Source organism: Dermochelys coriacea, chromosome 12, assembly GCF_009764565.3.
Source record: "Dermochelys coriacea isolate rDerCor1 chromosome 12, rDerCor1.pri.v4, whole genome shotgun sequence".
In the NCBI taxonomy this organism is placed as follows: Eukaryota; Metazoa; Chordata; order Testudines; family Dermochelyidae; genus Dermochelys; species Dermochelys coriacea.
This window is the reverse complement of record NC_050079.1, coordinates 1,809,652-1,834,135: the sequence shown is the minus strand read 5'-3', so window position 1 is coordinate 1,834,135 and position 24,484 is coordinate 1,809,652. Positions and strand designations below refer to the sequence as shown.

Here is a 24,484-nt window from a genome sequence, read left to right as displayed (position 1 = left end):
GCCTTTGAGAACTAGGGGCTAGTCTACACTATCCCACTACATCAGCACCAATGCAACTGTGCCTCTGTGGCATGACTGATGAAGATGTGCTTTGACAACGGGAGAGCACCCTCAGGTCAGCGTAATTACTCCACCTCAATGAAAGGCAGAAGCTGTGTCGTGGAAGAGCTGTCAAAGCGCAGCATGGATGTCTCTAAGTCGATGTAACTTACATCTACTTAAGTGGTAGTGTAGACAAGCCCTAGATGACTTCCTATTTTTCTTATACTCAAAGCATACAATCTAGAAGCAGGGATCAAGGCAATGCTCTCTTTTTAGAGACGTACTTTAACTAACATCCACAGAAGAGCAAAAGCAGCAAGCTCATTGTGGTGTGACACTAGAATGGACCAAAAATAATGATAAGCTGAGGCAGTCACTAATCATCAAAATATCCTGCACAGATGAAATATAATGCAGCAATAAAGGAATCCAGATACTTAAGTTTATATGTAGCTATGTGGGAACTTAAGTGTTATATATGTCACACATGATACTTAAGTGCACATTACTACTTGATAAGATGAACATTCCATTTAGAAAGTTATTTGTGCATCAGTCTATTCTCCCCATGCCTCTACCCTCACCCATCAAAATGAGGGGAAAATTAATAATTTCATGTAATTAATATTTTGTTTGCTCCTGCTGCTTATTTTCTCCAGAGCACAGGCCACAGGTCACTTGATTTATAGGCAGCCACTGCTACTGAGCCAGGAGTTGCAACACAAAAATCAATGGCTGAATCATAGAGAAGATCTGAAAAGTCCCCACAGACAGTCCAGTGAAAAGCATAGATTATTCCCACATTCTTTTCCAAACGTTTGCATTTTCATAGTATCTTATGGAGATTCCCTTCACATTAAGTCATGAGAGACTTATCTTAACTGCTACAAAAACCTGTGACTTATTCCCCAAGTGAAACCCATCCTCTGACACTTTTCAGAATAACTAAATTGTGAGGAGACAATCCAATTTCAAAGTATGCAATCACTCCACTGATGCATCTGGTAACTTCAAGAGTCCAAAATAAACTCACAAAAAAGCTCCATATAACTTTATACAAAATTTAATCAAGTGCTCACATTCATCTAGATTTGATTATTAATAAAAATAGAAGAAAATGGTTTGGCCACAAGCCACTTTGTTTGCATTGAGTTTATAATGAAGTTGGGCTACAGTGATGTCCACACATTGCAGTTAACAGTTTAGCTGCTCACCCAGACTGCCACATCACACTAGAAGTGAAGTCCCTACACCACTTATCATCAGCTGTCATTGCCCTCCACAGTGCCACTTCCAGGATCAACCCACACAAACAAGCGGTATAGTCATTAAAATAGAAATAAGGCCCAAACTTAAAATTAAGCGGAACTAATAAGTTTGAAAACAGACATTAATGAATTAGTGAGTTCAATTTATAGGGTTACTGTCAGGTCAAATCTGAACCAAACTTATGTTTAGAAAAAAGTTTTTATAAAACTTAAGACAAAAGAAAAATTGTTTTTTTTCCTCATCTTTTGGAGAAAAGAGTTAATATTCCCTGAAATGCTTGCAACTCAAACTTTGCAGCACTGTAGCATATCAGAACTTGAAGTGAAAATGACTAGTCTATTTTCATTGTTCAAACTGGGAGAAAAAGACAAACAGAATAGTGAAAAGTAAAATTGTGAAGAGCTTTTGTATTTCTGGCAAACAAAAAATGGAATATTCTTGTATAAATGGAAGTTTCCCTACATCGTGTGTGTAGGAAAGAGCCAGATGATTTCAAAGAAATACAGTATCTGGAGATCAAGTATGCAGTTGGAATTTTTAAAGGGGAGTTAAAGAAATGCAATGCTGTAATTGGATCTTTAAGGCAAAATTATTCAACTGCTGCAGGATACTAAATCAAGCTTCATGCTACCAGGATGTACAGCTACCACCAGCTTGTATTAGTTCCTTGTATAGCTAGATTGCATCCATTAGAATCCTCACAGCAATGTAATAAATTAGAGTAAGCAGGTCTTCTACAGAGCACACAACATGGAACTGAAGTGACATATGCCTCTCCTTACCGCCTGCTGGCAGTTCAGTCCAATGTTTCCCTTCTCCCCACGTATAACTTTCATCAGGCAATGCAAAGTACGCCCTTTCCGATGCAGCCCTGAGCAGTGGTGTTCAATCTCCCCTCGGCAGCTCAGAATGATTTCCGGGCTCAGCGAGAAGTCTTCCATTAGCATGCGCCGGTAATCCAACATTTCACCCTGGCACTCACTGCTCACCTGCCGACCTAGGCCAAGTGAAGGTAGATGTGATTTAGTATTAATGCTAAGTGGGGTCTTTCTGTAGTGCGAGGAAGGGTACTGTAATTGAATATTTCACACACTGAAGGATTAGAGACAATATTGGCATTCTGTGTAACAGTGAGGCAATATAGATAGTTACTGAACACTACCCGATAAACCAGTGAACAAAACAATTACTACTGATAGTCACTGTTAATACTTCAAATCAATAGTAATATAACTCCTGGGAACAGGAAATTTTTTAAATAGAATATTCTATTATATTTGGAAAAAATTTACAGGGACATTCCAGTTTGAGCATGTACGGTTCAAGAGCAGCTTTTGTACCATAAGCAGAAGCCCTCAATGGATTTCTAGCCTTGAACTACAAGGTTATCATCTATTCTTAGCACATTCAAGCTATCAGTTTCACTGCAGAGATTGAAGTCACTTGCAGTAAATTAAGGGACTTTTAGGTCATTGGAAAATATTATTCTGGCCAAATGATGGGTTAAAAGTGCCATTTAGGGGGTGAAAGGTTTCATGGGAGACAACAGAGTCTCGTACTCAGAAGGCGATGAAGTTCAGGCACATTACAGAAATGACATGCTGGATTTCTAGCAAATGGACAATAGTTAAACAGAAATTCAGCTTTAAAGAGTTTAAGATATGTTAGAAACCTTTCTAGAATTCCCTTATGCAGTTTGACTCCAAAACCTGAAACTGGAAATCTCTCAACTCCAACTTTTGCCAATTCCTAAGTCACGCTTAAATTATACGGCTGGGTGTGTGAAGCAATGTTCCTTCTGAGCTAGAATGTGTGCACCTCCGGACTAGATATTGCATAACATGTTCTATCAGCAAAGAGGAAATTAAACACACCATAGCAACTGCCTGCAGGGTTGAGGAATTCAGGGAAGCAACCAGTCCACACCTGTCCTATAAAGGAAACGCTACAGTAGGCAGTAAGTAGAACATTTTTTATACAATCCAAATGTAATTACTCATTCAAGGCCATAAATGCGAAGACTGATAAAGACTGCCATGGTATTTTGGCCCTCATTGTGCCAGAGGCGTTACAGCATGCAGTCCTACTACAGGAGCCACAAAACAGACCACCACTGCAGAGTGGTTCAAACATCTCCAAGACACAAGTTAAGAATGTGTAACTGTGTGCGCCACTTGTACACAGTATTATAGCAGCTTTGCCAAGTTTATGTAACATGGTCCTGCTTTTTGAGACCCTCTGATAGGCCCATATGTTCTGCAATGCCTGTGGGACAGTTATGGGTTCCAGGGCACCCTCAGCACTCATTATCTTTGCTTTCTACATTTAAAGAACAACGTTAATTAGCATTGTGTATCGCTAGGATGTAGTATGCTCTGCTGATATACACATACATACATACATACATGTGTGTAGTAAGAAAATTAATTTACTCAAACAACTTAGCTGAGGGAGATGGGCTACTTACAACAGGCAAAAGAGTAAGTGAATAGCTTTGGCTTTCATGTCGTGAGTTGATCATAAATTAAGTTAGCGGTTTATATCATATACTAAACAACACATATTTCACGTTTACTACATAAACAAAGAGGAAAACCACTTTGATTAGCTGCGGAGGGAAGGATTTAGTACAGCTGCTTCAGGTTTCAGTTCCACAGCAACAATTTAAGTAGACTTACCCATTTTATTGTCAAGATTTTAAAGTATATAATAGGAATCACTGAGCACACTACAGAAATTATTCTCCATTTGATAATCTTCACACTAAGATCACTGCCATGATGTAAGAATTCAAATAAGCAATGGTCTTCTACAAACATATTAAGAGTTACAGGCCAGATTTTATTTCAAACCTTAGCTACAAAACAATCCACCAGATCTCTAACAGCTTAGGCATATGCAAGTTTTATATCAAGTATTGTTGCATGAGGGACACCCCAATGATGGAAGTATCATCAGTAGGCAGTTCCATTTTTCTTTGATGAGCTGGAGCTTGAAAATAGATTCTGCTTAATGAGCAACCTCTTGGTGTCCAGCAAAAGACGCTGCCGTTATCTGGAAATTGCCAATAAGTGGAAGGCAGGTTTATAGGCCTATAGCCAGGGAAGGAAGTACTGAATCAGGCTTTCCCTGACTGCAGCCATGCAAACCTGCTTGCAGTTAGCGCTGAGCATGTCCCATTGCTTCCTTCCCTGGCTGCAGCCCTGCCTACCTGTGGCCAGGGCCTTTCTTCCAAAAAAAGTTCTTAGTAAGCAACATGCCTTTTGCCACAATCTGAATCCCATTAAACATTATAGTCAATGGGATGGATCGGCCCCTGGCAAAATGTTGCAATTAAGCAAAAGCTGTTAATATTGGGATTGCTATTAAGTGGAATCTATTGTAGTTAAGTTTCCAAATAAGTGATCAAATCACGCTACCCAACTCTAACCCCTCTCACCTCTGTGCACTGCAGACTCTAGACACATCAGCAGGTAGGAAAGCCTGGCTTCCCGGGAACGGGGAAGGTTCTCCACGTTACAGCGGTACTTCTTCAGGTCACTCTTACAGGATTTGGCCAATGAATAACTGACTTTATAGTCTTGAGCAATCAGCTTTTGACGGGTTGTCAGTGCATCTCGACACTGAGGAAGATAAGTGTTAGAACAGTTGAGCTATCAGTACGAATATATACCATCATGGGGCCTATTTGTCAGCCCACTCTAACATAGCATGGCCCTTTAAGGGGTTGAAAGGTCCAACATAAGGACCTAAGGGGGATGTGAAGAGAAAGGAAGTAGTCCCAGGAATGAGTGGTGTTTAGAGATAGAGTGATAGGATTTCCTCTAACAAGCTTGGGACCAGGAGCCTTGCAGAGAGGGCAGGGCAAGACTCCCCTCTCCTCCAACCAACTGGCGACAAGCTGCCTCCTCCCTCACAGCAGACAGACACCCAGAGATACCATCAGGGAAAGGCTGAAGCCTGATTAAGGAACAGTGCCCAGCTGAGGCAGAGACTGGCAAAGGCCTCAGAGCTGGTGAAAACACACCTCAGCTCGGGAGAAGAGAACTAAGAACTCCTGCTGAGGAAGGACCAGGAAATCTGACTAACAGAACCCAGCTCTAGAGAGGAAAGCTGGGGATTCCTGCTTAAGGAAGCCGTGAAAGGAGTAACCCAAAGGAGGAACCCGGAAGGTTTCCAAAGACAGACTCAAGAAAGAAGAGAGTCTCCTGCTTATATTTATGACTCTAGTTAATAAATGAGACCTTTGGAAAAGGGGTGCTCTTTGATTAAAAAAGAATTTGTCTGCATTTGTTTATAAGCCAGGTGAAGGGGATGTGAGGTAGGTCTCCACTGCAACACTACAGCTGACCAAAAGAGAGCACACAGGGGTGAGCTCCAGGCCATCACAGTCTGTTGCCACTCAGTACACACACCATGTACTCTTAGAACTAGCACCTCGGGCTGCGAGAGTGCAGGTTGTCAGCTCTGAAGCTTGTAAAAGTTCACTGCTGCTTTGGATATATGCACATGCCGGGAGGCTATGAAAATGCTTTTCTATTTCTCACTGTGCTGAGCTCATAAGCTCCTACCTGCAGCAGTGCTTATCATGCCACAAAAAACCACTGCCTCTAAAAAGGCCAAATATACTTAGGAAAAAATGGCAGCCACTTGGAGTCTAAAATACTCATGAGAAATGAAGCTTAGCTGGAGCCATTCTTAAAAGCAGGCACTACTCCTACAGTTTGATTTCGGCTCATTTTAACTGAACTGTTAGATAGTTAAAACATCTGAAGAAAATGCAATGAGTACATTGCCTCCAGGTATCTCATCACAGGCTCATTCACTCTAGCAAGCCCCAAAGCAGGTCTGCCCAGATACCTCTCATCTCCATCCCTTAGGACAACAGATACTTTAATTCTTTTTAGCCCCAATCATTAAGATGCTGCTTTGGGAGACGAAGGGGTTCCTCTCTCTCAAACATGTATGCCACTAAAGCTATAAGTAAGAACCTCTAGTATGGATGATAAAGATCCTTTCTCCTTGCTTCCCGCACAACTCACATTCTCCCCTCATGAGGCTCCTTTACTGCACTATTCTGGATTGAGTGTCCCAAGGATGCTACTTGATGGCAGCAAACTGCACAGCATCCAGACTGAATTACTCCTGTATTGCTTGCATTTATGTTCCTATGCCATTAAACAAGGTGAAAATATAGGTACAGACGGAAAAGGTTTTGGACTCCAATCTGGCACATCTGTGAGATTAAGTCAATTTGCTACACTTCCTATTAAACTCTATAGAGAAATTTAGAAAACTGCAGTTACCACAGACAATGCATCATTTCCACAAATTTGCTAAAAACAGCCCTTGATGAATAGCCTGGTGACAAAGCGATAGGTTTAATATGCAATCCCTATATCGAGAGATACATCAAAACAATGTTTTAATTTACACATAAAAGCAACACCATTTATCTAGGACGTAAGGGATAAATAGCAACATCACCATTCAATGTTTAAAGTAGGAATAGCCACCCAAAGAACAGGAGAGATAGCTTTACTTGTCAAGATCCCTGAATTTCCTGACCTTTGCTTTCCCTGGCTTGGTAGATGGACTACAGTTGTATATCCTTAATGCTTTATATACCAAATGTAGCACTCCCATAGCTAAACAAGAGTAACCAATCCATACCATGCTGGAAGCATGAATGTCCCAATTTAAAGGCATCTCTTCGAAGTTATTCAAGGACTCGTATCTGTTTGGCCAGCTTAATAGTGGGTTACTGTAAATTTAATAATACTGGGGATAGGGACGAACAAGACAGAGGGTCAGTTAGCTGGATGGATGATCAATAAGTAAAGGATTTGCCCACCTGAAATAGATACCTACCTTTTCACTCATAGATTCTTCAAACTTGTGGTTAAAAAGGCACTTGTAAACCCGGCCTTCTCCAGCCTGAGTCTGTGAAACAGAACAGCAACACTGGTCATTTAGGATAGTTTACAGCTTACCCTCTTGCTAACCAAAATCCAATAGAATTGTGCTATTGTACCAAAGACCTACTTTTAAACTAATAAAGTAGTGTTCGTGTACATTATGGGAATAACTCACTAACACTTTTTAAACATAGCACAGAATTGAAGGTGTTTTTTGTAAAGGAAAATATTTCAGCTGAGTTTCCTTACTCTGGCTCCTAGGTTTTGCCATCTTTTTGCTGAGAAAATACCTTTTCAATTAATGCAAGAGAACCAGAACAAAGCAATAAGTCTGCTTTCCTGCTGCATCACTCCATGCCACTTCTCCATTAGCAGAGCCTGTGATGTTTCTGCTGCCGTTAATTCAACATCTTGACAAGAATTGGAGTAATCCAGAGATTCTCCCCTCCTGTCCACTCTAAAACCACACAATGAGATCAAAATTTACTTTTCATAAGAGCTCATAAAAGAGTTCCCGGTGCCAAAAGTGCTAAACTAAAGGCTTAGAATAGCAAGAAAATCTGCTACTCAAACCACAGAGATAAAAATAAAAACTGAACTTGTTTCCAGCCACTCAAAGGACTGATAAAAATGAGATGCTTAACAGAGATCATATGCTATTCATGGTGGAACAGAGTAGTAACCAAAGGCTGCCTCATATGGCTGATCTCTCGCACAGTTTTCACCATAGAAGATGGATGTGTGAAGGCTGACTGACAGGTAGTTCCCAGAATACCTTCGGCTGTTATGGAATCTTGCTCTGGTTCCTCTCTGTCGTTTGGTTCTTTTCAGGCATTGATTTGTGGGATAAGACAGAAGGGATGGAAGGACTAATATTTCCAACTACTCACATTTTCACAGAAGCGTTCCCGGTCATCGCGGCATGCGAAGTACAAGTGTCGGTCCAAGTGGAAGTCATCAGAGGAGAGTTCAGCCACACGAAGAATTGCTTTCTTACACACATCAGAAACCTGAATTCTGGGATCACTTTCCTCTGCCTCCTTTACCAGCCCTTTCTCCAGGCAGGCCACCACCTCTCCTTGTGAGTGCGCATCCTACACAACAAAAAGACTGCATCAAGACCTTTACCAAAAGGATTTGTGGTCCATTATTTATAAGCAAAAGACAAGAACAAATATTTTGTAACATATGGGAATGCGGAAAATGCCTGGTTACTAATTTAATGTATCCAATGTGTAAAAAATCCATATTCTGCACCCCAAGCAGCCCATAATGCTGATTTACACATCCCACACTAGGCTTAGCAAGTGGCTAAGAAAGCCCAAGCAATGTTAACCCTTTATAGATACCTACCACCAGAATTAAGTGACGCTCAATTTATATACAGACTTGAAAATTATGCAGACATGCATTCTGTTCCAGTAGGCCGTGGTAATTCATACAGTTGATAGGAGCAACAATTCATAAAGCCTGAAAATAGTTGGCTCTCAAATTCAGATTGAGATGAGAAAGAAGTACCCCACCGTCAGGCTCCAAGCCAGGAGTGGCCAAACAAAACTAAACTGTAAAGCGATCTGTTCTGTCCCCACCTCTCTTTGTAATCCAACAGCCTTGAGTGGCATGATCCACATACCATATCTGTGACATTGCACCCCATAATGCTTTATAGAAATATGCTTATGTAAATATGACATGACTGGAATATGTTTTATGCTACATATGCCATGTAACATCTCTCTGCAAAGCTTATGATCTCCTGGATATATTCATCTTATTTACATGCATGTATCATTTTTGTATTCAAAGTTATGAATATTGGCTATGTACTTGCTTGATTTTAAGTAGCGTCAGTGAAGCAGTTGATCAGCTTCTTAAGAAAAGACTATTCTCAGTAAGTGCCCAATCAAGAAACACTTAAACAATGAACTTTAAGAGACACCAATCCACATCTGAGCTTTCCTGGGAATGTGGCATCAGCCGGTAAAGTTCGAGTCATGGATGGACATGTGACTTGCCCACGAGACTCCAAAACTCCATCTTGCAGCTGGATTGCCACAGGAGAGGAGAAGAGGTTTCCACCCACAAAAGAAAGTCTATTTAAGCCCCTAGAAACCTCTTCATTTTGTCAAGAGGTAGCCTCCCCAACCCCAAAGAATACCTGAAAGAAACTGGAACAAAGGACAGTAACTACAGGGGTGTGAGTGATTGCTGGACCCAGACTAGAAGGAGGCAAGTCTGTAAAGGAAGCGTATTGGAACATCTCTGAGGGTGAGATTTTATCTGTAATCACTTTCTTACTGTATTAGGCTTAGCCTTCCTGTTTTATTTTATTTTGCTTGGTAATTCACTTTGTTCTATCTGTTATTACTTGGAACCACTTAAACCCTATTTTTTGTATTTAATAAAGTCACCTTTTACTTATTAATTAATCCAGAGTATGCATTAATACCCGGGGGCGGGGGCAAACAGCTGTGCATATCTCTCGATCAGTGTTATAGAGGGCGAACAATTTATGAATTTACCCTGTATAAGCTTTATACAGGGTAAAACGGATTTATTTGGGGTTTGGACCCCATTGGGAGTTGGGTAACTGAGTGCTGGAGACAGGAGCACTTCTTAAACTGTTTTCAGTTAAGTCTGCGGCTTGCGGGGGATGTGGTTCAGACCTGGGTCTGTGTTTGTAGCAGGCAAGTGTGTCCGGCACAACCAGGCAAGGCACTGAAGTCCCAAGCTCGGGGAAAACAGGCTCAGAGGTAGTAGTCCCAAAAGGTGTTTCTGTGATCCAACCCATCATAGTATCATAACAGACTGTTGAAGTGCTGATGGTTCACAGTGGAGTAGCCTCCTTCAATGCTTCTGGGTTTGCTTTAATGTGATTTAATGAGATTATCACCATTTAGACACACTGCTTAGAGCCGTTTACCAAAATGGCCAAGTTATCTTTAATCTGACACAGCCTTCTTATCACCATGGCAACAGCAAGTAACAGTGTCACATTAAAGAAACATATTTGGGGGAGGGGAGGAATTAGAAAACTGCTCTGTCAGTGCAGCCTTCACTCTGGTCACTGATAATTAGTGATGTTAAGCACTCACAAAGGAGCTTTTAGCAATCTAGGATTCTCAGTGCTAATTCCACCAAAGAAAAAAAGTCAAAGCATCCAACACTGCACTGAGTCTCATAAGATAAACAACTCCAGGCTAACATCCACTGCCAAGTGGGCTCAACAGAGCCCAAATGTAACTTTGGATCGTGAGTAACGAAAGCAAGCAAGCGAGGAAGCTCACTGGTTTCCATAGGATGGCACAAGATGAGTCACTTCTGTCCAGCACCCCTGAAGTAGGCAGTAGAATGTTGATCAGTGAGTTTTTCACAGCCACACAGCTGTGCATGCTTAGAAAATTAAAAGAAAAAGGTACCCAAGACTCCTGGGGCCTTCAGAAAGTCTGAGCCCTTAAAATATGAATCCATCTCTGGTGGAGCTTTGACCAAGACAGCTGGCTGAGAAGAGTTCTATGACCAGAGGACTTTCAGCTATCAGCCCCTTTCCTTCAATGTATGCTGCTTTGGTGTGATAACCACCTACTCTAAGGGCAACTGTCCAGCAGTGCCCTATCTTGGATAAATCAATCGGCTCGTGTGCACTGCACTAACAGGCATTCACGGTGAGCCCTTATCTCCTTCAGTCCCGCTCTATATGTCAAGCAAGTGTTACCATAATAGCCATGAGCAGACAGCAGCAGGGATTGGAACAAAACAGGAATCTTTCAAACAGTAACATTACTATTTAAAGCCACAATTATTCCAATAATCATTCCCTCCTGTTCTGACATTTCTCCTGGCTCAGGAAGCCTCTGATACCTGTATTGTTGGTACTGGCACACTAGGAACACAAGCAGCATTCAAAAGCCGTGAGTTACTTAAACCACCACCAAGCCCAGAACTACCAACACTTTTTTAAAATGGCCAAAAGGATATTGGGTAAAAAAAACTGATGGATGTGTCAACTGAGCTCCAGCCATGAGTCAGCAGCCTTCAGAGGTGCCATTACAGGATACTGCTAGTGTGTGGCATCATGCCAGATTATCCCACACTACTGATTTACCTGTAACCATTCTGGACACAAATCTTCTCCCTCAAATCCCCGTGATGATGCACATACAGCCTTTGCAACCGAGCCATTTACTATTACAAACTTCATAAAATGTGGCTTAAACACATTTGACAACTCCCTACTCCAGCCTGCCTTCCAAGCTGCAAGCTCTGCTTCAAAGATCGTCTCATTCATCTGCAGGCTTACAGCCTGGGCACCCTCCTTGTTGGAGCATGAGACAACAAAAATTTTCCTACCTAGGAAGGGTGTGGTTTCTAGCCCTAAGGCAAAAGAATTAGAGAGCACTCTATTCAAGATTTCCTCATACCATGGGATTTTCTTTAATTAAAATTTCAGATAAAGACTTCAGTGCACATTAGGTACATGAATGGGATGGAAGCTATTTTATTTGTATGTACACAACCTACTAAAAAAGAGTTAACTTACATCTATGTAATAAAATAATATCATGAATACATGATCACATACTAGCTCACAAATGTTCTACAACCTTAGTTAAATATATCTTTCATACTCTGCATTACACTGTATTCCAGTCATTTAAAATACCTACTAAACTGCTTTTAAATTTACCACATAGCCAGTACAACAGAAGAGTGGAAGTTTGCAGACACACACAGGCCAGCTGAGTTTGTAACTAAATTAGCAGAATAGTTAACTGTGTGACCTCCTCATAAGTGCATAAGACTGAGCTGCTGTTTGATACAAAATATAGACCAAGCTTTTTAAAAATTGGTTCTAAAGTTATGCTCCTCTGAATTGCACATTCAGGCACTGAACGAAGCCTGATTTTCTTAAGTGCCAAGCTCCCAGCTGCTCTGACTTCACATGAAAATCATTAGGAGCTGCAAGAAGCTTGGGAACTTTTGAAAATCAAGCTATTTCTTTCAGTGCCTAAATATGCAATTCAGGAGCTTAACTTTAGCTACCAATTTCTTTAAAATGCTGATTATAGAATATGGTTGCCAAGTCATTAAATCCATACCATAGAGAAGAGTATCTTAATTTATATAGAAATCCAAGTTAACTGCTTCAGTCTGAGACTGAAAATAGCTTAATATACCAGAAAGAAAAGATTACAAGATTTTTCTAATGTTGAACAGTATATACTGTTCTCCAGGAATAGCGCTCATGTAATTATAGTATTAGAAAGAAAATAGACTATGTAGAAGAGTCATTTCTTGACTAGTGTACTTAAACATGGAACCATAATAGTCTTTTAATGCAGTTTGACAGAAGCACACAGAAAGGTGACAAAAAATTATTGGCATGAGTTCAGAATGACTGCATTATTCATTAAGCTCTAGCTGCAGTGCAGAGCCATGTGATAAATACACCCACACCAGCACTCTGCTCGCTAGTGCATCTTTGCCAGAACTATTTCCAAAATTCTAAAGGATACACAGCAGCTTCCAGCCATTTAAAAAATATCAATATGCTAGAAAATATGCCTCTTCTCTCCCACTACCCACATATCGGGAAAAACAGACAGGTAATTCATTCTTGCATAGACAGATTTATAGTCCAATATCTTGAAATGCTGCCAAGTTAGAAATGGAAACTTTAGATCATCGAAAAAAGGGGGCTAACCATCTTCCCCAGGAGGAATAGAGCATTTCAACCCAGGGAATGCATTGAGACATTTTAAAATATGGCATTTAAGGCAATTTTTAGAACTGTTTTAAAATGTATTAGTTTTAATTTTCCCCTCTTTTTAAGGCCATCTTGGTTGGACTTGATGCCTAAAACACCTTTTTTCCCCCCAGACAGACACAGGATAGTTTTAAAGCTCTAAAGCATTTCTAAAACAGATTTCTATAAAATGTGGCCTATGCAAAATTCAACCTATATGTTCAATTCCTGTTGGTGTTTACTTCTCCCTCTCATTTTCAAAAAACCCCGAAGGAGTGGGGGACATTGGGTATGTCAAGGTTCCTTCCCCACTCTGAACGCTAGGGTACAGATGTGGAGACCTGCATGAAAACCTCCTAAGCTTACTTTTACCAGCTTAGGTTAAACTTCCCCAAGGTACAAACTATTTTACCCTTGCCCTTGGACTTTTGCTGCCACCACCAAACGTCTAACCGGTATTATTATCATTAGGAAAGAGCCTGTATGGAAACGTCTTTCCCCCCAAAATCTTCCCTTAACTTTACACCACCTTTCCTGGGGAAGGCTTGATAAAAATCCTCACCAATTTGCACAGGTGACCACAGACCCAAACCCTTGGATCTTAACAATGAAAACACATTCAGTTTCTTAAAAGAAGAATTTTAATAGAAGAAAAAGTAAAAAAGAATCACCGCTGTAAAATCAGAATGGTAAATTCCTTACAGGGTAATTAGAGTCAGAACATAGAGAATCCCTCTAGGCAAAACCTTAAGTTACAAAGAGAGACAAAAACAGGAATATCCATTCCATTCAGCACAGCTTATTTTCTCAGCCATTTAAAGAAAGCAGAATCTAACGCATATCTAGCTAGATTATTTACTAAGTTCTAAGACTCCATTCCTGTTCTGTCCCCGGCTAAAGCATCACACAGACAGAGAGAGGGGGGCTTTGTTTCTCCCTCCTCCCAGCTTTTGAAAGCATCTTGTCTCTTCATTGGTCATTTTGGTCAGGTGCCAGCGAGGTTATCCTAGCTTCTTAAGCCTTTACAGGTGAAAGGGTTTCTCCTCTGGCCAGGAGGGATTTTAAAAGCGTTTACCCTTCCCTTTATATTTATGACAGGGTGGTACTAAAGAGTAAAATTTGACTTATGCATAAAATTCCTGTTGCTTTAGTTCAATGGTGGGCAAACTTTTTGGCCTCAGGGCCACATCAGGGATCCGAAACTGTATGGAGGACCGGGAAGGGAAGGTAGTGCCTCTGCAAACAGCCTTGCCCCCACCCCCTATCTGCTCCCTCCCACTTCTTGCCCCCCTCAGAATCCCCAACCCACCCTTCTCCTTGTCCCCTGACCGCCCCATCCTGGGACCCCACCCCCTATCCAACCCCCCCCCCCCGCTCCTTGACTCCTGACTGCCCCCTATCCAACCTCCCCTGCTTCCTGTCACCTGACTGCCCTGTCGCCTATCCATACCCCCACTCCCTGACAGGCCCCCTGGGACTCCCATGCCTGTCCAACCCCCCCGTCCCCTGACTGCCCCCTCCCCAGAACCTCTACCCCATCCAACCACCCCCTGCTCCCTGTCCACTGACTGTCCCATGGGACCCCCTGCCCCTTATCCAACCCCTCGCACTCCCCGCCCCCTTACCATGCAGCTCAGAGCACCAGGACTGGCAGTCGTGCCGCCCAGCCAGAGCCAGCCCCGCCGCTGTGCTGCCCGGCAGGAGCTCGAAGCCCCGCCGCCAGAATGCTGGCAGCATGGCGAGCTGAGGCTGCAGGGGATGGGGGACAGCAGGGGAGGGGCTGGGGGTGAGCCTCCCTGGCCGGGATCTCAAGGGCCGGGCAGGACGGTCCCGCGGGCCAGATCTGGCCCACGGGCTGTAGTTTGCCCACCTCTGCTCTAGCTGCAGAAGAACTGGGATGAGCTAGGAATGAAGAGGGGACAAAAGGAAACCAAGGAGTGAAGGAAGCAGTGCAGCTATTGGGAGAAAATAGATAAAGTAAAGATGGGAAGCTGCATCAATGGGATAGGGGCAGCAAATACTTGTTCTGAGATAACACAGGGATTAGGTCAGAGGTGGGCAAACTATGGCTAGCAGGCCACATCCGGCCCATGGGACCCTTCTGCCTGGCCCGGGAGGCTAGCCCACAACCCCTCCCGGGGTCGGATAGGAGGCAGGGGCCGGGCCATGCCTGGCTGTTTTGGGGGAGACAGCCTCCCCTAACCAGCCCTCCATACAATTTTGGAAACCTGATGTGGCCCTCAGACCAAAAAGTTTGCCCGCCCCTGGACTAGATGCTTCCTATTGCTGTCCAGTAACCCCCTCTAGCTAGCTGTAGCAGAAACACCTTCATTGTGCTTGTGGAAGAAAGCCAAAAAGTAAAACTGACTGGTATCTTTGTTGTTCAAGCCAAGTGCTGTGCAAGCAGTAAATAGCTAGCACAAGAAGCCAGACAGATGACCCGACTGAACCAAAATAACTAATCTACAGAAATCCAATCTTCTCCCAGTGGTTCTACTACAAGTCCCACTTTAGCAGCTTTAAGTGGCCCATAGTGGAAAGCAAAATTAAAAGGATGCTATCTATTTGAAATTTAGTCAGTTTAAAAAAAGAGTTAAAGGTAGCGCTAGGAACTATGCAACCCTTCACTCATGTCTTTTTTAACTATCATATTTTCCTATTTAACTTCATTTTTCTCTACTCTGTTGCTCTGTAAAGTCCTACACAACAGTGACATTGACTAGGCCCAAAGCTCTTTGAAAAATAGAAAAATGAGAATGATTACATTCCTCTAATCTCTTACAGTAATCTTAAATGTTACCTGTAACAAAAGCAAGTAAACTCCCCTGAGAGAAGTGTGATTTTTTTTTTTAAATGTCACTTTTAATACCCATGGGAAGAAAACCATGCCTAAACCAGCTCAGACAGAGGCCTTGTCTAGGTACAGATTTGCACCAATTTAAACTAAACCAGTTGAATCACACACATTTTGTTAAATTGGTCCACGTGTGTTTGTAGACAAAAGTCAGGGAAATGGCTGGTTTATGCCAACAGATCTGAAGGAGAAAGGCTCAGCTGCCATCACAATTCTCAGTGAAAAGAGTATTGCATTAAGCTTCTACTGTATAAAAGAAAGCAGGAATTAAACACCAGGGAACCAAACTCAGGACACAGCACAACATCCAAGTGAGAGAAAAGGAAACATAAGTATGCTCACTGTCAGCAGAAAGTGGGCCAAGCATACAGCTGTCAGATACAATGGTACTTTTCTGCTTTCCATGTACACTCCTTTTTGATACATGCAGCAAAATGAAGTCTGAAATCAGGAAACAAATTGAACTCCTGCTGTTCTATTTCTTGTGTGGGCAGCAGAGATACAACCCAGTAGATAGAGGGCAAGACAAGCAACAAGACAGAAGAAATGATACGAGATGGAATAAAATGGACTAGAGAGAGTAGATAAAGGGAAGGGAAAGAAAGCTACATAAACCAGAGGAGACAATTTACAGAAAAGGAAAGGTGAGACAACAAGGGCTGGAAAAGAGTCTTCAGCCTGGTCTACACTTAAAAATTTAGAGAAACCAGCTACATTGCTGTCACTGAATGACAAATTCTTAACTCTGAGAGCTGCAGTTAAGCCAACCTAATCCTCAGTATACATGCGGCTAGATCAGCAGAAGAATGTTGCTGTTGACCTAAATACCCTGCTCGGAAAGGTGAATTAACCAGAGACTGAAAAAACCCTTCTATCATGAAAGAAAGGGTCCATGCCAGCATTTCTCAGTTGCAGCTGGGGCCTTTTGTGGGGCTATGACAACTTCCTGAGAGGTAATGTGGGTAGTGGGGGAGGAAGAGGGGAATTGGGCGGAGGACCATTGACCCCTCTCCCTCCCTTCCTGTTGCTCCTGCATACGCCACTCTCTGGACACAGGCAGGGCACAGCACTACAAGAGCAAGATGAGTTCTCGACATACTTTGGTGTGGGGGAAGGATTTTGGGCGATGGGCTCCAGCGGCGAAACTTCAGAAGCCTGGCCACACAGCCCAGGGCTCTGGCAGTGGGGTGACGGATGCCAACTCCCCGGCTCTGGCCATACAGCCCTGGCCTCCAATCATGGGGCTTCAGCCTCTAGACCCTGGTTCCAGCCATGTGGCACCAGGTGCTGGCCTCTGGCTCCGGTACTGGGCTCTGGCTGTGCAAAGGCAGGCACTGGCCCCAGGCACTGAACCCCCCCCCCCCCCCCCACGTCTCAGCTGTACAGCTTTGGGTGCCAACTCCCAGCTCCGGCCATGCTGATCCGGCCCCTGGTGCCAAGACCCAGCTGCACGGCAGCAAGCGCTGATCCCCAGTGCTAGACCTGGTCTTCAGCCAAGCAGTGGCAGGGGTGTCCCGGGGTGCTGATCCCTGCCTCTAGCAGCAAGTACTGGCTCCAGCTGCTGCGCAGTCAATGCGGCCATGCTCTGGCTGGCTGGGTGGCAGTGGGCTCCAACCCCTGGCTCTTGGCATGCAGTTTCTGCCCCAAGTTCTGGCTGCGGGTACTGATCCCCCGCCACAGCCACCAACCCCTGGTTCCGGCCATGCAGCAGCCAGGCTCACTACCCACTTACATTGCCCCGGCCCCTGCTGCCTCCCCCAACCCGCTTTCCTCATTCCCCTTGGCCCCCACTGCCTCCCCTTCTGACTTCCCCATCTGGAGCTTAATGGATCCTGGGGCTTGCTGAGAGAAGCGATATTAACAAACATGCAAGTATCACTTCTCACAGTAGACTTAGTAGCTACCTGGGAGGCTGTGAAAAGTGATACTTTATGTTTGTTAATATCACTTATTTTCACAACCTCCCAGGTAGCTACTAAGTATGCTGTAAAAAATGCTAACGTACAAATATCACTTTTCACAGCATTATTTTTATTATTGAGTCTGCAGAAAACCTCTACATGAATAGATTACAATGATTTGGACATGTATATGTGCATATTTGTTTTTCCTAAAGTTAATTAAGTCTTAGGAAAAAGTGTCAGTGCAGCCACCAGCCAGAGTTGGTGGCCGCATTGAGGCCACCAAAAAAGTTGTTGTAAGAACCCCTTGTCTTTGCTCTGAGTCTACACCGGCGGCACAACTGCAGTGCCTGAGCTGAGTTGCGGTAGCGCCCGTAGTGTAGATATGGCCTTAGCTCTAGAAGTTCTGCTCTAATGCAATTCAAGTGAAAAAAAGGGAAGCTAGTTTATCCCAATCACTTATAATAAAGTTACGAATGAGCAAATATTTTATTTGGCAGTAGCCTGACATGAAGAGGCCTAGTGGTCCCATGGCATTCGCCTCCATAAAAATAAGGGCTAGCTGTTCAGTCTCACACCTCGGTTGTACACAGGCTGTGTATTAAACCCATAGTTATATCAATTCACTGAGACATGGTCAGATGAAGAGAGACAAGAGCTAGACTTGCAGATATTAAATAGGCAACTCTTAGAATCCTGGGCATTATGAGGTAAAGTGTGAACAAGAATGTATGGAGGCACTAAAGGAGATTAGGTTTCCCCTAAACAGTGCTGGAAGAGGGAATACTCCACATGTAGCCACTTAAAGCAGTTTCCACAGTAGTATAACAGCTGTTTGTTGCTGCAAGTGTCATGGCAGATAGGCTGCTGACAAAAGAAAAAAAGTTATGTGACCCACCTTGTTATGAGTGCTCAGCACACTTCTGCAAGTTAGGTCCCAACGTGCTTAAGGTTATGCACCCAAAAAATAAGTGGCTACCTATGAAAAGTTTGGTTTAGTGACTTGCTTTGGCCAACATCACATAAGACCTCTAGTACAGGCAAAGTTAGGCGATGCCTACTCACTGCGGTAAGTCGACCTATGCTACGCAACTCTAGCTACGTGAACAACATAGCTGGAGTCGATGTACCTTAGGTCGAGTTACTCTGGGGTCTACACTGCGCGGGGTTGATGGGAGAAAATCTCCAGTCGACTTACCTTACTCTTCTCTTCAGGAGTAGAGTAACAGGGGTCGACTGGAGAGTGATCTGCAGTAGATTTGGCGGGTCTATACTAGACCCACTAAATCGACCACCAGTGAATTGATCTCAGAGCATTGATTCCCGCGGTAGTGTAGACCTTCCCTTAGAATCCAGTTCTCCAAGGTGGCTTTTGACTGCTTTATGCACAAGACCATCTTTTCTCTTCCTGCAACCCTGTCTCATTCATGGTATCTTTCAACTTCTGCAACAAACAAAGCAGGAATCCTACAGACAATCAGTACACAACCCTGATTTGTTCCCAGAGCACTGTTTATCTGTGCACTGAATGAAAGCTGATGTGTTGTGGAAAAATATTCGTATGTGATTATGTAACTAAAGTCTATCATAATGCACATGCACAAGTGGGGCGAGTTATGATTGCAGAGGCAGCCTGAATTCTGGCTCTCTCTAAACTCTTGATTTTGTAATCAATGTTCTTTTCATGTATTTTTATATGAAATTTACTGTCTTACTGAGAAAAGGATATGTAAACACAAATTCCACCCTGTGGAATCAGACTGACCTCCGCAAAGTTTATCAGCAGGGTCAGGATCTTTATGTCCATAGCACACTTCTGGCCACTTGAGTTACCAGATTACCTGGTAGCAGAGGCGATTTATGTTTACCAGCCACTAGAGCAGGCCTAAACATGGGTTCCACAGTTAGGTGCGTAATCATAGGTGACTACCTAAAGCAAGAGATATGCCCTAGATATCAGTAATTTCAGCACACTTATTATTCTCCCTTTCACCTAGGTTCTTTCACTGGTTCTATAAATATTTTAAATTTGGTCAAGCCACACAGTTAAGCACCCAACTCAGTCTAGGGGACCAATACCATACTTGTGATTTAAGTCTCTGTCCCAAAGACCTTCCAGTTTAAAAGGACAAAAGACAGATGTTTCATTTTACAGAGAAATCAAGGTTGCTGAAAAGTACTCAGACAATTACCAAGCCAAAGCTCTGGGGGCCTGCCAGTTTCACTCATTTCCCCAGACTAGGAACAGCCACAGAACAAGCTGATCTAAGCAGTACATTCTTGCACTTCCTGCTGTTCAGTTAGACAACCTTCCTGTCCGCACTTGCATTGCAATTTAAGATGCTGCACAGTAAAGGATCTGCTAAGGCCAGTGAGGTCTCACTGGAGCAGCAAAGCACCACATCTGCATCTCCACCAAGAAATTGCTCTATTTTCCAGGACAGCACCTTTTCACTGTTCCATGAGTGGTCGATTCAACCTCTAGCAATGTAATCAAAGTTAAGGGATTTGTATTTCAAAGCGCTGTAGAAAGTTTAGTTAAGTTTAACTTTATCCCTTGTCATCAACTTACCCATAAAGTAACAGTCCACTGATACATACAGTACCATAATGCTGATTACATAAGCTCCATTGAACTAGGAAAGGGGAAGCAGTACCTAGAAATCCTTTCTCCAGTTATCCTACCACAAGCTTCTTTGGCATCTTTAAATGGTTCATTAATGGACAATCAGAGCTGAAATGGATATAGCTTGTCTAAACTGGCTGCTTCCCCACACTTCCAGTGAAATGTGATGCTGTTCAGTCAGACGGGCTGCTGCAAGAGCTGGAAGATGTGATCAGGGCTGAACAAGCAATCAGGAACAAACATTAAAACACTCAAACTGATATGCGCAGCTCTTTTATCATAACAGAATGAAGGAGGCATTAACAGGGGCAGCACAGTCCATTTCAACAGCCCTGAAATTAATCAATGGAGGATGAAAGGACAAGTGGATTTTTTAATTCATAAAAACAGTACATTACAAGTGAACAACATCACTTAAATACACCAGAGGTTCCAAAGAACCCTTCTACCAAACGTTCTCTTTCTTCTTGCAGCAAACAGCATGTTGCAAAAAAACACAAATGAAGGCCCATGAAGGCACAGCAAGATCTGAGTTCTGCTTTGTCTTGTATAAAATTTAAGCTCCCTGAGAAAGGAGGGATGGGTTGGGCAGGCCACAAGAGCAGCCTCCCCTATACTAAAGACTTTACTAGGTCAGATTTGACAATATGCATCAAGGCACAGAGAAATTTATCTATAAACAGGTCTAGTTAACCGTGACTAAGATTCACCATATAAAGCAAAAGTCACATAAGTGAGATCAAAGACAATTTGTTTACTATTTTAAATTGTGTTGCGGGTCTGGTGGGAGTGGAGATAAAATCAATCACATCTGATTTGGGGGCAAGTACAACAGCATTTTTCCTAGTATGTCAGGAAAGAACTTCAAGCACTAACAATAATCGAGACAACTTGTTAAAGACGTACTCACTGCAAGCAGGGACACATCACCTTTTTTTGATACCTTGTGTCTCTTTTGCTGGTTTTCAGTCATTGTAATTAAGTCAGCTGTACATATAAGTCCCACAATAGCATCCAATTTCCCCGAATGTCATCTTTATGAACCCACTTCCCATCCACCTGTCCTGTGGATACCTTTTCTCCAGGTCGAATGCTGCCACATTTGAGGGCGTTAATATCATTCTTGCAATCATCCATGAAGCCACAGATCAGACGGTAATCACTGAAGATGATGGCTGTCATTTTGGTGATATATTGGTGACACTGGTATTCAGTGATGTTACCTCTATGGTCCACCAAACAGGACACCAAGTAGCCTTTCCCAGATAACTCATCTGCACATTCTTTAATCTGTTCAGAGAAAGAGTTGTGTTCAATTATTTAGTAGGAGCAGCTACTAAAGTTAGACATTTTTAGATCAGCAGGTGCACGTACGCTGTGATGCAAGTTATGTCTACACAACAGTGTGGGCCAAGCAATAGTGAGACTCCTAACCCAAGGCAATAGACTAGGCTAGTGGGGCTCATGCTAGCACTAAATAACTGTGTATACAGCATTTTGAAGCTGTGGCTCAGGCTGGAACTAATGCTCTGAACACTACTGCAGGAGGTGGACTTCAGAGCCCAAACCACAAATTCAGAATGCTGTCTATACAGCTATACTTAGAGCACTAGCCCGAATCTGTTGACCTGGGCTGGCAGGCTCACTCCCACTCCAAAATGCTGTGTTGATATGCCCAGAGAGTTTTAAAAGAGCTGGCCAAACAGCTCTGGACTGTTAATTTGATTTTCAGTAAGTCCTGGAGCACTAGGTAAGTTTCAGAGAACTGCAAGAAAGCTAATGTTGTGCCAATAATAACAACAAAGGGTAAACAGGACAACTTGAGTAACTACAGGCCAGTCAGCTGTAGATCATTCCTAGGCAAAATAATCAAAGAGCTGATAGGGAACTCAATTAATAAAGAATTAAAGAAGAGTAATATAATAAATGCTAAGTAACATGGGTTTATGTAAGGTAGACCATGTCAAACGAACAATATCTTTCTGATAAGCGTACAAGTTTGGTTGACAAAGGTAATAGTATCGATGTAATTTACTTAGGGTTTCTGTACAGCATTTGACTTGGTACTGCGCAACTTTTTTTAAGAAACAAAATCAACATTGCACATTAAATAAATTAAAACCCGATTAAAGTCTCAAAATGTAATTGTATGTGGGAATCATCAAGAAGGTACTGTGACTGGGTCAGGCCAGATGGCTACAGGAAAGTGACAGAAGGCAGATATATTAGCCCCAGGTTAAGTAGGTCCCTTTTCCCTGGGTAAGGTAACAGGGAAGGTTCCAGAACAATCAGGAACTTTCTGGAAACAATTAAGGTAAACAGGCTGATTAGAACACATGCAGCCAATCAAGAAGCTGCGAGAATCAATTAAGGCAGGTTAATCAGGGCACCTGGGTTTTAAAAGGAGCTCACTTCAGTTTGTGGTGTGCATATGAGGAGCTGGGAGCAAGAGGCACTAGGAGCTGAGAATGAGAATGCAGACTGTTGGAGGACTGAGGTGTACAAGCATTATCAGACACCAGGAAGAAGGTCCTATGGTGAGGATAAAGAAGATGTTGGGAGGAGGCCATGGGGAAGCAGCCCAGGGAGTTGTAGCTGTCGCACAGCTGTTCCACAAGGCACTCCTAGACAGCTGCATTCCACAGGGCCCTGGGCTGGAACCCGGAGTAGAGGGCGGGCCCGGGTTCCCCCCAAACCTCCGAACTCCTAGTCAGACACAGGAGAAGTTGACCTGGACTGTGGGTTCACGAAAATGGCCAAACTGAGGGCTGCCGGGAAGCTCCAAGGCGAGCAAATCCGCCAATAAGTGCAAGACCCACCAAGGTAGAGGAGTACGTATCCTTGTCCCAGTATGTATTTATTCAGGTTACAGGGGGATCATTTCTTGGTTCTATGCTAGTTAAACAAAACAAAATCAGCAAGATTCGAGTTCTGCTTCGTCTTGTAATAAAACAAAATTATTATTGATCAAGTTTACAGATGATGCAGACTGGAGCAGAATGGTAAATAATGAAGAGGACAGATCAGAGGATAGAGAGATCTGGTGATCTGCTTGTGCCTTGCTTACCAAGCTCTCAATTCAATACAGCCAAATCTAAAGCCATACATCTAGAAACAAAGAATACAGGCCACAGTTTCTTCAGGTATGTTAGCAACAAGAAGGAAGTCATGGAAAGTATGCGCCCCTTACTGAACGAGGGAGGCAACCTAGTGACAGAGGATGTGGAGAAAGCTAATGTACTCTATGCTTTTTTGCCTCTGTCTTCATGAACAAGGACAGCTCCCAGACTACTGCACTGGGCAGCACAATATGGGGAAGAGGTGACCAGCCCTCTGTGGAGAAAGAAGTGATTCAGGACTGTTTAGAAAAGCTGGATGAGCACAAGTCCATGGGGCTGGATGCACTGAATCCGAGGGTGCTAAAGGAGTTGGCGGATGTGATTGCAGAGCCATTGGCCATTATCTTTGAAAACTCATGGCGATTGGGGGAGGTCCCAGACGACTGGAAAAAGGCTAATATAGTGCCCATCTTTAAAAAAGGGAAGGAGGAGGATCTGGGGAACTACAGGCCACTCAGCCGCAACTCAGTCCCTGGAAAAAATCATGGAGTGGGTCCTCAAGGAATCAATTCTGAAGCACTTAGAGGAGGGGAAAGTGATCAGGAAGAGTCAGCATCAAGGCCAAGTCATGCCTGGCTAACCTAATTGCCTTCTGTGACGAGATAACTGGCTCTGTGGATGAGGGAAAAGCAGTGGACGTATTGTTCCTTGACTTTAGCAAAGCTTTTGACACAGTCTCCCACAGTATTCTTGCCAGCAAGTTAAAGTAGTATGGGATGGAGGAATGGACTATAAGGTGGCTAGAAAGCTGGCTAGATCATCAGGTCAATGGGTAGTGATCAATGGCTCCATGTCTAGTTGTGAGCCGGTATCAAGTGCAGTGCCCCAAGGGTCAGTCCTGGGGCCGGTTTTGTTCAATATCTTCACAAATGATCTGGAGGATAGCGTGGATTGAACCCTCAGCAAGTTTGTAGATGACATTAAAGTGGGAGGAGAAGTAGATACGCTGGAGTTTAGGGATAGGATACAGAGGGCCCTAGACAAATTAGAGAATTGGGCCAAAAGAAAT

At 43.2% G+C, this 24,484-nt stretch overlaps 1 protein-coding gene across 1 annotated transcript in view; it reads right to left on the bottom strand.

Moving 5' to 3' along the window:
* The window catches only part of GLG1 (golgi glycoprotein 1), a 169,244-nt gene that overhangs the window by 52,469 nt on the left and 92,291 nt on the right, over nt 1-24,484 (bottom strand). Inside the window, exons 4-8 of the mRNA XM_038368833.2 lie at nt 21,431-21,646; nt 8,120-8,323; nt 7,183-7,254; nt 4,751-4,934; nt 2,094-2,308 (exon numbers count right to left, since the gene is read on the bottom strand). Of these exons, the coding sequence (XP_038224761.1) occupies nt 2,094-2,308; nt 4,751-4,934; nt 7,183-7,254; nt 8,120-8,323; nt 21,431-21,646 (891 nt within the window). The remainder of the gene's footprint in view (nt 1-2,093; nt 2,309-4,750; nt 4,935-7,182; nt 7,255-8,119; nt 8,324-21,430; nt 21,647-24,484) is intronic.